General features: G+C 34.9%; 1 protein-coding gene across 1 annotated transcript in view; it reads left to right on the plus strand.

The window, feature by feature from the left end:
- Positions 1-17,694, plus strand: part of LOC114929234 (aristaless-related homeobox protein A) — a 126,537-nt gene that overhangs the window by 94,854 nt on the left and 13,989 nt on the right. The window contains exon 2 of the mRNA XM_029300712.2: positions 3,537-3,906. Within this exon, the coding sequence (XP_029156545.1) occupies positions 3,537-3,906 (370 nt within the window). The remainder of the gene's footprint in view (positions 1-3,536; positions 3,907-17,694) is intronic.

Consider the following 17,694-nt stretch of genomic DNA (forward strand, 5'->3'; position numbering starts at 1 on the left):
TTAATGCTATTATAATGTAAAAGGCTACCTACACATTCTGTTCTCTCTCTCTCTCTCTCCTTTTCTCTTTTTTTAACATTATTTCTCTCTTTCTACCTCGCTTCTTGCGCGTCGACGAACTCGTAATTGCACTCGTAGTTGTAATGCGTGTGCGTGAACAAAAAGGAAAATCCAGCGAGATTTGGATCTGTTGTGTATTATCGGCATTATATCAGGGCTACCTGCATTATAAGCTCATTTCCGATAAATTGACTCGATTAAAAACTGCTGCTTAAGAACCGCGTAAAACCTCTTCGAAAGGCCCTTTCTATCTTCCTATATCTCACGCCTATTTAACCCTCCGCTTTTCATCGAATCTCTCGCTCGTAGAAATTTACTCGATCAACCGCCGTTTTCTTTAAGGACTTTGCAGACGAGCAAGAGATCTTACGATATAAAAGTTGCGCGGAACGTGACAGGTATACACTTGTAATGGTTGCGAATTAAGCTGCGTGGAAAATCTAAATTGAGCTAAATTGAATTAACATACATATGTAACGCAAACGTATTGGGAAAGAAAAAAAAAGAATTTCAATTGCCATACAATAGAATTTATGCAAATACCGTGCATAATAATGGAAATTTCAATACTGTTTGAACTTATAAATGAATATTTGTAACTATCAAGGTTATGAATACATCATACATATATTCGCTTCGCATAATCTATGTGCCATATTATTTTTTCTTATGCGTTCTATAATTAGATGTTCTATCATTAGATATGTCATAACAATTTTTAAAAAATTTTATATTTGTTATAATTATCTATACGATTATTTCAAATATTTATTTTGAGTATATTTCAAAAATTGAAGAAATTTAAATTTAAAAATGTATCTTAATATTTATACGTTAGTAGCAGTAATTTTTATTTCGTTTCTCGAAGCCACCCATTTGCGGATCTAGCTCGAATAATTCAGTTACAACTGACAAGTAATAGCGAATGCTGTTACACGATTGCCACGAAACCGGCATCGCGATCATGCCAAGGTGTGAACTCGTAGGAATTATTAATTCCCCTACGAGGCAAAGTTGCAGTGAAAGGAATGATACTTCTGCCGTACACATACATATATGCAAATGTGCGTCAGCTTTTATATTTTAAAGTATTCGTTTATTTTAATCAGCTTCTTTACCTTCAATATGTAGTAATAAATCATATCCAGTAATAAATCATATGTATATTCATATTTTACAGTCTCGTATAGCGTCACATTACATTTTAAAATTAACTTTTCTATTAGAATCTTTTGGATATATCATTTGTATTCAAAAATAGAAAAAAATTAATTCTAGTTAAAATCAGTTAAGTTAAACTAAAATTTACAAAATTGATCTAATGTATTTGATCAAAAAATGTTCAAAATTTTCTCATGTTTGATATACATAAGATTCATTACGTAAAGTAGTTTCATTAAGTATCGCTTTATTCGAGAAAAATTAAAGAAAAATGCATTTAAGTAAGTATACCAAATGCAATGTTTTCATCCTATTTGCCTATACATTACTAATATGATTACGATGAATAACATAGATGCCAAGTAAATTGTTAAATTTTATATTTCTGCGCCACAAATTGCCACGGAAACGCACCGCGTCTTCTCGCGCAAGATATTTTTTTTTAGATTAAATAACGATGCAATGTGCTGAAATTAACCGTGGCAAATTTGCAAAATTCAGCGACAGAATTAAGGGGTCATGTAAGAAAATGAATGGGCGCGAGAGGCGTTTATATGGTTTTGTTCAATTTATATATTGCGCATTGTGTCTGTGAATTTGGCATGATATTCTAAAAATTTTTTAAAATATTAAGATTTATAATAGCACTTTTCATAGCTCGACAGTTCCTAAGAAAAATTTAAAAAAGCTCCATATGAAAAATGAAAACCATTGAAACTCTTAATATTTTTTTGAAATTTTTAGAATGTCATACCAAATTCACAGACACTTGCGCATTAACGTTTATTTTTTTCGATAACATAGCTTGCGTGTATTTGATATGAATTTTTTGCGGACACATGAAAATCGAGACAACACATGTTATAATATACATACCTTATATCAAATTTTAATAATTAAAGATGTACTTACTTCAAAATTTAACACTGTTATTTGTAATAGAATCCTATTTTCCGAAAAACGATATACCCTACTTTTCTACGATATATTTTACTTTACACTAATCTCTATTTTACTGTCAATAAAAAAATGCCAATAAAAAATTTTATTCTATACAAGCTCGCATATTTAAAAAAAATATTAATATTTGTTAATAAAAGATATTTTTTAAATCTCACATTATATAAATTAGTCGATAATTGTGCAAAAACTTTTCTTTATATATATAATCTAATAGTTGTTTTAATAATTAGTTCAATTTTACGGCAATCTTTTCGTAAATCTTTCTACGAAAACGGAAATTTGAGGCGTGTAAATCCTAAATTCTTAAGCAGTTTATGGTCAGCGTCGAATAGACGTTGTTTAAGATTCACAACGGAAACTAACAAGACCACAATGATTTCCCTAATCGTTCGTGGAATCCAATCGTCGCTGATAATACGGTATGGTCAGCGGATCACGTGACAGAGTTAATGAATCGTTTTCACACTCCGTTCGTGTTTCAATTGCGATTGGATTAACAAGACTCTAACAACTAACTTCCCAGAAATTAAAATATGATGTACACAATCGCACATCTTCATCTTCATCTTGCTAATGTTAATATATGATATATTATATGAGAGATATACAAAATCGTATATTTTAGTATGATAATTTTCTGTATTTCTATTATTATTAATAATAAATTTGAAACGTTGTCTACATGTAACTAAACATTTAATACTTTCAATCATACGGAATAAACTGTAAAATTTTTAAATATTGATATTGTAACTTTGTTACTTTTATCTTTATGCGTAATTCTTTAATAAAAATTCGTAGGATTATTTTGTTCAAATGTATGATTATATTCGATGAAACAATTTATTATAAAATCAAATGAATATCATGATACTAATCTAGATGATCGTTCTGAGGTAGATGTAAATTATAATCTATCATAAATTATAATTATAATATATCATATTTAACGTTGCTTGAGACAAAACTACTCGTCATAAAGTTCGACTCACCGAAACGTTGTTTTCAATCTTTGCTTACGTGTATTGCAGCTTTCGAGTGCTGATCATGCTTTGCGTTGAAGAACTCGCCTGCAATCATATAAAAAGAATACTTGCATCAGAATTATATTTTTATCATTATTTATCACATAAGAGATTACAATATTATAATTTATTATATAGATTACAATTATATTTTTATTCTCATTTTACTATCATTTATTTTAATATTTATTATATATATAATTTTAAATCATAAATATAATATATATTATATTTATATAATTTATTATATTTATAATATTTATTATATTTATAATATTTATTATATTTGTCATTTATTATATAAGCCACATAAAATTTTTGTTGCAGATCATTCGTTGCGAGGCAACGAGCAGGCTGTCCCGCAGACGAGTCCTGCGAGCAGCACAAGCAGCTCAAGCCAGGTCACTCAGGTGAGCCAGCAACCTCACCCGCAACCTCATCAGCAATCGGCGCCGGCGTCAACGACGACGACGACGCCCCAGTCCACTCAAATGGGCATCTCCACGGAGGAGGTGAGGCCCGAGGAAGAAGGCGCTCATCCGCGAGCGGCGCCAACCAGCCCCGAGAGCGAAACGGAGGCCGACGACTTCGCGCCCAAGAGAAAACAACGCCGTTACAGAACGACCTTTACCAGCTTTCAGCTGGAAGAGCTCGAAAAGGCCTTCTCCAGAACGCATTACCCGGATGTATTTACGAGGTGAGTCGATTCATTTCATAATGGAACTTTCTTTTCATTCTACGCACCGAAGACTCGGACAGAATTTTATTTGTATAATCACAGATATGTGATATAGAAAGACTGTATTATAAACGCTCTAATATTTGAAAAATATTTTTTAATAAATAAATAATTGCATAAGACGTGTTTAAAAAATGTATAACACGTGAATAGCATAAAGTAGATAATTTCAGTTCGAATAATCGAGCGAAAACTAATTGATAGAGCTCTTAATAAGGACACATACTTTCCCTTCTTAAAATAATCTCAAAGACTAAGAGCTTATAGTATATCTCGGGTGCACGGGATAGGAAGCTTATGTATACCTAAGTCCAGACGATAGGCAAGTGTCTATAGCTGCATTTATCAGGCTTCGAACCTTCAGAATTCGTGCTCGGCGGACTAACGGGATTTAGATATAATGTGAAGACTCGATTATCTGCTGCCACCCAAATATTTGTTTGTCTGGCTCCTGTGCACTCTCCCGGCTTATCATCGAAATCCTTCTCTCTTTCTCTCGCTACTTACTGAATTCTTTTTAAAAATGGTCTCTACCGCAGGACATTTACGATGAGTGCACAGGTAGTCCTTGAGCACGGTTATAAAAGAGATCTGGTTATCCTAAGTGTATCCTACCTGAGACAGTCTCGAAATAGTGATGATCGAATGACGTTTGAAGACACAACATGTATATCAGTACGTCTCTTTTAAAAGATATACGCTTTCTAACTAAAATTCTAAAGTTCTAAATAAAGCGCTAAAAATGAAAAAATTTTCTTCGATAATAATTAATAAAATTAATGCATCGATTTAATTTATATGCAATAAAAATTTAATATCAAAATTTTATGTTTCTAATAGAATTTCATTTTAAGAATAAAACATTTTTAATATATAAATTTTGATTTTAATAAAAAAGAATATTAATTAATACTTCTTTTTTAATATTAATGTTTATATATATTATATCCAATATTCATTAATCTCTCACTTAAATTTTCACATTATTTCATACTTTTACGCAGTATAATGTAAACATATTATATGTAATTTGTCGCAATAATCACATATAAATCATTTAAAATCTCTGACATAAAAGGACTTGTACAATATTTCGCTGCATCAATTGCACATGTTATTAAAAAAAAATTGATGCAAAATCTGAATTGTCTAATCAAATATATAGTCTTGAAAAATGATTGTATCATTTTTTAATCTCGATCCGTGGCAGATTCTAAATGAATCACACACATCTATCCCTGTAAATCTGCAAAGGTATCCGCGAGTGTAAATTCGCGGAACGATACATCGATCATCGAGCCTTCTTGCAGCCGGACTGACGATCCTCATGCAAATTCCCATCCGTAGACGCGGAACGGCGGTTTTGCATTATTAAGTCCCCTGCACACTCTCGGGTCCAGTTACATACGTACAGTATATCGCGCCGCCATTGGGCCGCGGCGCAATCTATCTGGGTAGCTTTTTCTTTCCTCTTGTCCTTTTTTCGGTGCCTTCCACCGTGGAACACCCGGTAGGTAACTAATAGCGGTGTAATCGCTCGTAATAGGTCCGGTCCTGCGGCCACGGTATGGGTTCTCGTAATTAACGAAGATGGTGGGGAGAGTATGCAGAGAGAGAGAGAGATGAAACAGGTAGAGTGTTCGTGGTATACGGCTAGGATTGGGGAGAGATGTATTCGCGAATGCGGTGCGAGACACATCATTTATGTGCGTGTATGAAACGAAGATAGATCCTAACGAGCAAAATACGCTGAGTTTATCTAACGAAATTGAAATCGACTCCTTTAGAATTTTAACAATTTTCTCTTGTAATGAAAAAAAAAAAAAAAAGATTTTTTAAGCGTAAACTCTAATTTATTATATACTATTGTTGAAGAAATGTCAAGTTCTTAATTTTTGATCATAAAAAGTTAAATAAAAAAGCTGGAAAATTTAATATATAAATGGTGGAATTACCATTTCATTATTTACCATATAAAAATAATAAACTCTAAAAGTTTCATTCAAAAATTTCGGAATTTAATATCGCATCTCTCGTGAATATATTTTTTACTTCTAATTACTTATCGATATAACTTGTCTTCATAATCTTCAATCATTATATCAATTTTTATTATGAATATATATGTTCTTATAATGTCGACACCTATTTATTTGTCGCCATAAAAGTTTATTTTTTCCTCCAGAAAACGGTCAATAATTAACTGAATTGACTTCTAATAATATTCATGTCACGTTCATTAATTTATTCCTCGTCCATAGTGGTACACGCTTCCTGCCCGTAGAAAATTGTTCGACGTATTCTACCGTTTCGCAATATAAATTGATCTCCGCTTCTTCCGCCATTTCACCGTGTAGAGGTATTAATTTCACACTAATTGGATTTTATGGTCGCTTAGGTTTATTGACTAGTCCAACGAGAAAGGAAGGAACGAGAAGATAAAGAAAGAGAGTAAACCGCGTCGTGGAGCACGATGCATATTCATTAGGCGCCTGAAGGGCACGCGTGCGATATCGAAATACAATATATCGACGAGCCAAGACGATACTAGGATACGGTTTTAATTTGCTGGATATCCCGAGCGAAAATTCATTTGCCAATAAAAGACACATGTTTTTCCGCGTGGCGGTCTATGTTCGTCCAATTAAATATATTCATAAATATTCATCTCTTATCATGTACATATAAATATTTTTTATCAGTAGAACATACCGGCCTGATGTCAAGTAGACTTGCTTCCAACTTGTCGATCCCCATATAAATATTTTTAAATACATAAATTGTATGCAATTTCTATTTTTTATTTCTTTGTACTTTTACTCGTATCTATGTCTGTCATTTGTCACTTCTTCCTATTTTACTGATAAACAAATTATTTATTATATATGCGAAATGTAAATTAATCTCAATTAGTTTATTGTTATATTTCTCTTTAATTTTTATTATTTTTAAAAAGAATCTTCAAATTCAATTTTGTCTGCGATCGATCCGAAACTAAGAGATGACTTCGGACAACTTCGGCGACGGCACGGAATGCCATTTTCAAGCGCGATAACAGATAAGCAAGGGTCTTTTTGGCATTTGCGAGGGAGCGCGCGGATTACCAGATTCGTTCTGTTTATATGGCACTTAAAGCCAGAGAGCTCGCCACGTAGCCTCGCGAGAGAGCGTGGCCACTTACCTTCACGGACTCTTAAGATCTAATTTAGATTAGAGTATTGCGATTCAGGTTCGCGCTGCTACCGACGACGGCGGTGTCGAGCCCGACCGCACTAATCGTTCGACCGCGAGCGGTTCCGCTAACCAGTCTCGGTGTCCCTGTTGATTTTAATTTTTTTTATTTCGACTAAATTCTAGGAGAGAGAGAGAGAGAGAGAGCGAAAGAGAGATATATAAAAAGAGGAAGAGAGAGAGAAAGGAATGAGAACGGACGAGGTCCCGTCATCGCTTCGAATGTCCGCCTGTAGTCTTTCTGGCGAATGACTTGGCTAATTAATAACCTCGTAAATGTTACGGTGTATTACGAGCAAAACCTTATCGTGCGATGTTTATGCGAGATGATTCACTTATTGTACTATTCGTGTGTAATGATTTTTTCGATATTATTTTTCATTATAAAAGATGTATAGACGTAAGTCGAATTATTGGAGTTTAATTATACAAATCGAGATGCTGAAAAAAAATGAAGTGGTCGTATGAAAAAATTGTGAAATGATTCTCCACTTCTTAATTACTCGATTCAAGCGCCATTTCATCCCGAATTCGCTCCCAAAAGCTGACTCGGCGGAATCGCGAGAGCGGCCACCCTTGTCGCGCGCGTTCTCAATCCATCTACATGGGTGAATCCATAAAATTTATCGTCGGTTTGCGTCGCGTTTCGAGGGATCCACCTGTTCAAAGGGCCGCGCGACGCGCTTCTCAGTAAATCATTCCGAAGGATGCCTTTATATCCGCGGGGTGGGCTAGTGGTGAGTTTAATAAGGATGATTGTTTCCAGTGATCCATGGAACGGAACCAGTTCTACGGAGCGGTCTCTTCTTCTGCTGCTTCATCCCTCCTTCCGCTTCTTGCGTCCTCCCTTTCCCTTCACCCTCTCATCACCGCGATTCTCTAGCCATCTTCTGGCTCTGCCGTGTTCGCTTGTGTCCCGCAACTTCTCCTGTCATTAATCGACCGACGGCGAGTCATGCTCCGATTAGATCGATTAGAAACGCTGCCGACCCGTTATTCGTTTCTCAACAAATAAGATTAGTGCCTTCCGGAGTTAATTAGTGAACGTTGTTGCTATGTAGGGTCCACGGAAGCGGCATTGGATCTCTTGTCCGTCACGTTAATCAACGACGTAAATTCGATACCGCTTTCATTCCGTTTTCGATCGATCATTGCTTTATCACGGGAGAATAATGTTTGGACTAATAACACCTAGCACAAGTTATGCGATAGAATGCCACGCGGCATTTTCCTCTTTTATATACAATAAAAGTTGATGATCATTTTTTTGCTCTGATTATTTTTAATCCAATTTTTTTTACCATTAAAAACATTTTTATTTCTCTCGATATTCTCGAAAACGGCGCAACGACTCTATTGTCGAGGAAAACGAAGGGTTTCCTCATCTCGCGAAGGGACTAATACCACCTAGCACAAGTTATGCGATAGAATACACGCGGCATTTCCTCTTTTATATACAATATACACCTAGCACAAGTTATGCGATAGAATACCACGCGGCATTTCCTCTTTTATATACAATAAAAGTTGATGATCATTTTTTTTGCTCTGATTATTTTTAATCCAATTTTTTAGTATTAAAAAAATTGTGTATTTCCCTCGACATCCTCGAAACGGCACGACGACTCTATTGTCGAGGAAAACGAAGGGTTTCCTCATCTCGCGAAGGGACTAATACCAACCTAGCACAAGTTATGCGATAGCAATGCCACGCGGCATTTCCTCTTTTATATACAATAAAAGTTGATGATCATTTTTTTGCTCTGATTATTTTTAATCCAATTTTTTAGTATTAAAAAAATTGTGTATTTCCCTCGACATCCTCGAAAACGGCGCGACGACTCTATTGTCGAGGAAAACGAAGGGTTTCCTCATCTCGCGAAGGGACTAATACCACCTAGCACAAGTTATGCGATGCAATGCCACGCGGCATTTCCTCTTTTATATACAATAAAAGTTGATGATCATTTTTTTGCTCTGATTATTTTTAATCCAATTTTTTAGTATTAAAAAAAATTGTGTATTTCCCTCGACATCCTCGAAAACGGCGCGACGACTCTATTGTCGAGGAAAACGAAGGGTTTCCTCATCTCGCGAAGGGACTAATACCACCTAGCACAAGTTATGCGATAGAATACCACGCGGCATTTCCTCTTTTATATACAATAAAAGTTGATGATCATTTTTTTGCTTCTGATTATTTTTAATCCAATTTTTTAGTATTAAAAAAAATTGTGTATTTCCCTCGACATCCTCGAAAACGGCGCGACGACTCTATTGTCGAGGAAAACGAAGGGTTTCCTCATCTCGCGAAGGGACTAATACCACCTAGCACAAGTTATGCGATAGCAATACCACGCGGCATTTCCTCTTTTATATACAATAAAAGTTGATGATCATTTTTTTGCTCTGATTATTTTTAATCCAATTTTTTTACCATTAAAAACATTTTTATTTCTCTCGATATCCTCCAAAACCGCGCAACGACTCTATTGTCGAGGAAAACGAAGGGTTTCCTCATCTCGCGAAGGGACTAATACCACCTAGCACAAGTTATGCGATAGAATACCACGCGGCATTTCCTCTTTTATATACAATAAAAGTTGATGATCATTTTTTTGCTCTGATTATTTTTAATCCAATTTTTTAGTATTAAAAAAAATTGTGTATTTCCCTCGACATCCTCGAAAACGGCGCGACGACTCCGTTGTCGAGGAGAACGAAGGGCTTCCTCATCTCGCGAAGTGCAAAGGAGAGCGAAGAGTACAGGTTTGCCCAAGGTCCATCCCTCATCCGATTGGCGGTAGTGTGGCCAATCAGTAATTGGCTCTCCACGCCGTACGCGTATTAAGCGCGCATTACGCACGCATTACGCAGCCAGCTACCGGCATCTCTCTTTCGCCTCGCTCCTCACAAAGGTGGCGGTTGGTAACCACGGCCCCGTGGATCCCGCTCCGGAATAATGCGAGCAGCAAAAGCCGCTTGTCACTCCTCGTCAGGGCGAATTACTCGTCCCCGGTCGGCGTGATTCGTTATTAAACATTATCGATACTGCGCGCCTCCCTTTACGACGTGTGTAAGAAAAGCAAAGAGCTTCGGGCGCTGCTTATTATCGCGGCTCAAATTTCGACGACGCGTCATTTTTTCGGCATGTCATAGGTAATGATTATGTGTGCGTAAATCTGGCTCGTGATATCCTGATTGTGAAATATATATATATATATATATTTTATGGACGAACATCTTGTCATTTTGTATTATTTTAATTTTTTTAAAGACCTTTTTGATACTTCGTATTCGTACACATTTCGTTTTATTCTCGCATATATAGTTCCCCAAAAAAAATCAATGGTCTCAATACTTGGCACCTTTGCTAATTACTGTAGCAAAACTTGACCTCTATTCATGTAGTTATTACTTGTTATATATTTTGTTTTATTATCTATTTAGTATTAATATACAAATGTAAGTTTTTTATCTAATCTATATAAATTGCACATTAGTCATCTCTTTAATTATACTGCAAGAAGTTTTACTTACATAAGTATATTTATCAGTAAGATAATAATCAACATTAATTAAAGACAATTAAAGTGATTTTTGTTTTATCATATGTTGATATCACTATTTTGTAAGTAATTAAAAAGTATTTTGTTATCTCATATTTATCTCGAGATGTATCGGGTTACGCAAATAAAGATATAACTATGGAGATAAATATGGTATGTGATTTGATGCCGAGATAAATTCGAAGTCTTATTTATTCAGTGCGACGGTAACAATGGACATAGATTACAATATGTGTAAAATATACGTAATACATTATGTGTATACATATATATACATATATAGATTTTATAATTAACAGCTATTAATTCCTCTTTAATCACACGTAGCAAATGTCATATGTCATTATTATAATTTTTAAATCCATTTTCGAAAATGTCATGAATAAGTACATATTAAAAAGAATAAAAGATAAAAGGATTCTATAAATTTAATTTAATACAACTCGTGTGGATTATTATTTTAAAAAAGTATTAAAGTCACTGTAATTTTATTTATCAATGAAGTTTCGTTAATGATTGATGTTACCTAATAGAATTTTGTAATAGAATTTTAACTCTCTGTTTATCAAACAGCCAAAACATGAAATTTAAATTACACAAAAATATTTTTCGCCCTAAGGCGACAGATTCCGTGACTCGGACCGTTCCGGATGTGCCGTGACAAGACAATTGCTGTCGTATTAATCACTTATTATGACAAAAGAATAATATCAATGACGTGCCATTATTTCAGAGAAAAGGTAAATGTAAAACTAGAGAATCTTTCTAGTTTGTAAAAAATGCGTGTAAGGCCCGCGAGCCAATCATCGATCACGAGAAACGATTGCATGGCTTAGTCTTGGTAGATAACGAGAATTAATAAGAAAAAAAAAGAATCCTTCTACGACTATGATCTTCTAGGAATCGATTGAGCAACAATATGTGTGTCTATAATTAATGTCTCTAATTAATAATAATTGTGATGTGTCTACAATTGTTTAATTAATAATAATTGTAATTCTACGCGTGAAAAAGATGACTTCACGATATTTGATATTTTTTAACAAAATTATACTGTATATAATAATAATAATTTGTCATTGTTCTTTTTATCTGATTTTTTTTCTTTAAAATACTGTTTTAAAGACAAATATTAAGATAAAATAAAAACCGACAGTTTTTCTTGTCAACGGAAATTTCTGCGAATTTTTGCAAATTCAACGAATTTCGTGCCGCGCGTGTTAAACAATAATAATTGCGATTGCGCCACAAATGGGACAATCACGGCCGCCGTGGCGACTGACGATTGCTCCGACCTCCGGGGTTAATTAGATAATGTAATTGTGCGGTAATTACTTAAATTACCCGCGCGCCAAGCCTCTTGCTCACACCAGCAATATCGCACACACGCTCGCTCGCACATTCCCGATCTCTCCTGTCTCGCTTGTTCATTCTTATATCTTACAATTAACCATCTATCTTTTTCTCTAACTCGACTTGATTCGCATTCAACGATAATCATTTCTGCAGTACGCATATATGCGAAACGTGAGCCATGCATAGCACAATCGTTGCTACATACGGATCAAGAAAGAAAGAATCGATTTTGAATTACATAAAAATAAAATATTAAAATAGAGACACGCATTTATTAAAACAAGATAAAATATGTAAATTTTTTTACATATTTGCTAATATGTCAATTGCATTAATAACATATGACATCTGTAATAGCGATTTTAATGTCTATATAGAAAAGTCTAATATAAAATAAATAATTTAGAGATAACTCATAAGTTGACAGTATAATTTGGTTTGTATATCTACTCCTAGGCCGAAAAAATTTTTTTAAAATATTAAATAATAAGTTAATTAATACGATTGAGTTGAAAGTATAATTTTTCCATAGAAATATAAATTATTTCTTTGCATAATATATAATTATGCGGATTTCGCTTATAAATAAAATAATAGAAAAAAATATATTCTCTCTCGCAAAAGAAAAATATACCTCTATACACATTAAAAATGATTGCAATTTGAGACATCGTGATTAATCACTATCATTTCGTCATCGAATTAAATTTCAAGCGCGTTAAATCCAAATGTTGTTGGAGCAAACGACGCGAATAAATAAGCGCGCAAACACGATTAAACCTAAGTTAAGTAAATTATCTTCTTTCATCCGTGACTTCTGACGAAGCGCGGTTGCAGCGAAGGACTCCGTGCCGAGGCAGGAACAAATAAGAACGGCAGGATACCGTGGCAGGAGTAGCAAAGGAAGAGGCAGGTAGACCGAGAGAGATAGAGAGCTCTAGACGAAGAAGATGACGAAGAAACTCGGCTTTAATCCACTTAGCGGCCTCTTTTGATGCTGGCCGTGGGTTTCGCGTTATACTACTGTGCGGTTGCGAAATGGCAAATCCATTCGCGCCTCGCAATCCGATTGCTATAGCTTTGCAACGTTGCACAGGACAGAGCAGGAAGGACTTCCTTTCAACAGTCGCAATAGATTCCAAGAATGGTTTCTTTTATCGCGAATTATTCGCGCGAAATAATCTATTCGCCAAATCTCTGGTAAAACTTCGCGCAAAATTTAACTCGCATAATAAACCGCGGAACCGGATTCTAAAGAGAGCTGTAATTATCATGTTGATGCAATTAATCGACAATTAGTCATGTTTTATTTTGCAACGCGTGTGAACGTAACGCGCGTGTTAATTGCTGTTGAGTATTCCATAATACGAAATGAGAGAGAATATGTTTTTTAAATTCAAAGATTTTTTTAGTAGCATTGTATGTAATATTGTACATACATTTTCTTTATACAGACATATTAATTTTTTATGTAAATATTTATAATAATTCTTTCTTGCCCTCTTTCATAATAGTACAATATATTATATATTTTAGACTTTGTACATATTTTTGAACTTCGAATTTTAATAAATTGAAAAGTAAAAACGTAACAAAATGTCTCTTACGCTTCATTTAATTTCGAATAAAATTTGCGTTGATAAAATTTCTAGATGAATAATAAAGATATTTCTGATTGAATTCTAAAAGAGTCTCTATACAATTAGAATATTTCAAGCGAATTGATCTTTGAAGCGAAATTGCGCAAAGTTTTCATCGCGGTCTCGTATTTCTCATTAAGTCGCGAATATATACACGACTAATCTTTGCATATATAGAAGCAGCTCGCAATTTTTCCGAAGCCCGTGCATTTCCCATGGCAAGGACACATTGTGGACGAGAGAGTCAGAGGAGAGAGACATATAATAACGATACGCGAATCGAGGGTAACCGAGAGTCTCGGTGAACGGCGGGTGTAATTAGGGACGTCCGTCTAACCGCGAAATTTCGTGATCTTATTAAATCCAGAAGGACGCCGGCGAGAACGCGCCTGGAGAGAGAAAAAGGGAAAGGCTAAATTATTATTACTTGTAGGCCCCCAAGGTGCCTGAGCCTCGTCCGCCTCTTCGATGGTATGCGTTTCGTTCGTGTTTGCGCAACCCATGCGTGTAATGCACATATCTAATAAAGATTATATCGTGCTCGAATGATCAGAAAAGTTACGCAAAGATTACGAGATAAATAAAACACTTGAGTCGCTGAACGGAACAGCGGTACGAGTCATTCCCCATCCTAGGAGCGACACAATAGAGAACTTTGGATATAAAAGCACGTCTATAATATAAAATCTCCGACTGCTTTTTTTGTAGTAGTTTTTTTATATGATTCTTGAGGGAAAACATATACGTTAAAATTTAATGTTATCTTTAAAATAGTCGTAGGCGGAAGAGTTTAGTGTATAACGTCCGAACATTTATTTCGACCGGGGTAGGTAACTACCGACCCGTCCAACGGTATTCATTCGTATATTTCATTCGTGAGTCATATGTAGACGAGACATGGGGCAGGAGAAACCACGTATATACGTAATTTGATCGTATATATACGCGGCGCGCGAGTCTGTTTTTCGTGAGAAGAAGCTGATAGGTGCGCGCTTTCATACTCGGCGTTTCATTGAAAACGAAGCCGAGCCGCCTGGTAGCAGGTACGAATTACCGTCTGCAACTATGTTCGCCAGAGTAGTCATTAGCGCACGACAACGGGTAATCAGAGAGTACCGTGGCTATATACGAACGCGCGTCTTCTAGTTACGTTTCCTCCAATAAGCCCGAGTATGGGCCGTCAAAATGATTTGACGATGTGAATACGCTTTGCAATTACCGGCCGATACACGATGAAAATCATTTTGGACGATTAATCAATGGCTAAACATCGCTCCATTATATTTTCTTAATACTCGGACTCGTCCGGAAATTTTCGATAAATGAAGGACTTTGACGAATCGAATGTCAAATTACAATTTTTATATGTATATACAAAATTAATTTATATATTATATATAAAATATTTATATATAAAAGTATATATAAAATTATTTTATATTATAATTAGGTACTGCATGATATGTACAGTACTCTCCACAAGTTTGGAAACACCTTACTTTTTACAGTTTTAAACAATCACATGGCAGCGATCTGTTCAGATTTTTTGTAAGAATATATCGTAAGATATTTAAATGACATTTTTATATCGCCATCTAAATATCTTACGATATATTAAAACGAAAAATTTGAACAGATCGCTACCAAGCGATTGTTTAATTGTAAAATGTAAGATGTTTCCAAACTTATGGAGGGAGTACTGTATATATATATATATATATATATATATATATATACAAAATATTCATACAGTTCACATATATTATACTATTATTTTTTCGTGATTAATAATTGTGAAATAATACAGCTTTAAAATTGAAGCATACCGGTATAAAATAAATGCCGGTCCGATCGGAAGAATTATTTTAGACGGGATGTGAAACGAAGTCAGGTGAGCGAACGATAATAAAATCGGCGGAAGATGAGCGAGCGAATTTGTGGACTGCGAACTTACGCCGAAATCCCTGTAATTTCGGAAGCTACCGTCTGAAATGCACTCCTAAACACGAGAGATTCGGGCGATCGTACGCGGGAGCTTCTGTGCGCGGCATAATCACCGAGATTTCTTCGCGATTTCGTGGAACATCTGGGCAATTTGCCTGCGAGATGAGAGACGCCCGGCAGGGTGTCTCACTGCCCGATTCGCTCTCTTCCCTTTTTTTCTCTCCGTCTTTCTCTATACTCGCCGCCGGATATACTCGTCGATTGCATGATCGCCGCGCCCGATCCCTTTTTAATGCAACAACAGCGAAAATCCGGAATATTTCCGGAATGAATGAATCCTCGCCGCGCGAAATAAATTATCGAAACCCGCTATACGTATACGATTCGGATTCTGCGTTTCGCCTTGTAATAACTTCTTCGCGCTTCGAGTTTACTTCGTTCTGCAGAGAAAAAAAATTAGAAATGCGTTCGCATAATTTCCGGTGAAATCGCACGAATAGCGACTTGCATGGATAATTATTTTTACTGAAAATATCCTGCGAGCAATCGATTAGTCTAGATAAATCGACCGAAAGAAATTAAGTGATATTAAAGTTCGACGATTATCTATTTTCTTTTTCTTTCTTTTTCTTAAAAATAGTCATAATGCTATCTCTATAATTTTATATTCTTACGAAAATTATGATTATAATATTCTTTTGGTATATACTTCCGTAACGTGCGACACATTTTAATTAGTAATGCATATTTATGTATTCAATAAGTAATTTAATTTGAATGATTATGAGTTCAAATTAGAGGTTTGCGCTTATAAATTAATTCCTCAACACTTGAAAACGCGTTCCTTATCTTTCTTAATCAGTAGTTTCCTAATCCAATATCTGCGTGTACGCTTCAGATTTCTAAATGACGATAAAGAGAGCATTCTAAATGAGGCAAAACATATATTTCTACGGAAAAATGTCTTGTAGTACGTGCAGACATCGTGTAATATGCGCCCGCGAGCGAAGGATGCGAAACTCGATCAAGTGGAAAGAAAACGATCGGCATCGCCTATGACAAGATCAACGTTATGTAAAATATCACGAGCTAATAATTATTTGCCATTACTGCTGCGCGAGTCCGGTCAATTAGTCACGGATAATCGTATTCGTAATACCCGTCTGTTTGAAAGAGGAGGGAAAAAGGGACAACAGTCACCTACATAAAATGAGAATTCTATCTGACGCAGCAACCACGGATTTCTGATCGTCTCTCGTAATAGATATTAATAGCTCTCGTCACGACGGCTCGTGCAGGTAGCAATCGGACGGAAAATCACACATAATACCGCGAGATCCATAATGCAATTAATTCCCATCGTGCGTCGTTATATGCGGTTAATCTGTCTTCGAATGCAAAACTAATTAAGATAATGAACGCGCGCGTGTTTACGAGACAGACCGACTATTTCGCAGAACGGTTTCTGCGATTTTCTCACGGATATGATACGAGGTCAGACGGTAACCGCTATTCCCCAACGCTATTAAAAAGACAAGCAAACTATTTTTTTTTTCATGCTGAATTACATTGCATTTTAAATAATAAATACTCAGTGTATGCATACTCAGGAGAGACAATAATTATATAGTTATTCTATTATTCCTGATCAAAAATTTAGATATACATTTGATTACGTAAAATAAAAGAGAAAAAAGAAAAGAATGTGCTCATTTCAATATTATATTCAGTCTTTTAAGAGCAGATATGTAATATTTAAAATAAATATTCAATAGTAGAAAAAATATATAAAATAGGATTGAATTGAAATAAAATAAAATTAGATACAATTAAACTAAACCAATAAAAAATTGGAAGAATTATATCATAATCACAGTAAACTTACATATAAAATTCTGATTATATAGGAATGATATTATATAGTTTTTAAAAAATTATATTAATAATTATAATCAATAAGACTCAAAATTATAAAGTCGTTAAAAATATAATATATGTATAATTAT

This window comes from Nylanderia fulva, unplaced genomic scaffold (assembly GCF_048542155.1).
Source record: "Nylanderia fulva isolate GAGA-0341 unplaced genomic scaffold, ASM4854215v1 Scaffold14, whole genome shotgun sequence".
Lineage (NCBI taxonomy): Eukaryota > Metazoa > Arthropoda > Insecta > Hymenoptera > Formicidae > Nylanderia > Nylanderia fulva.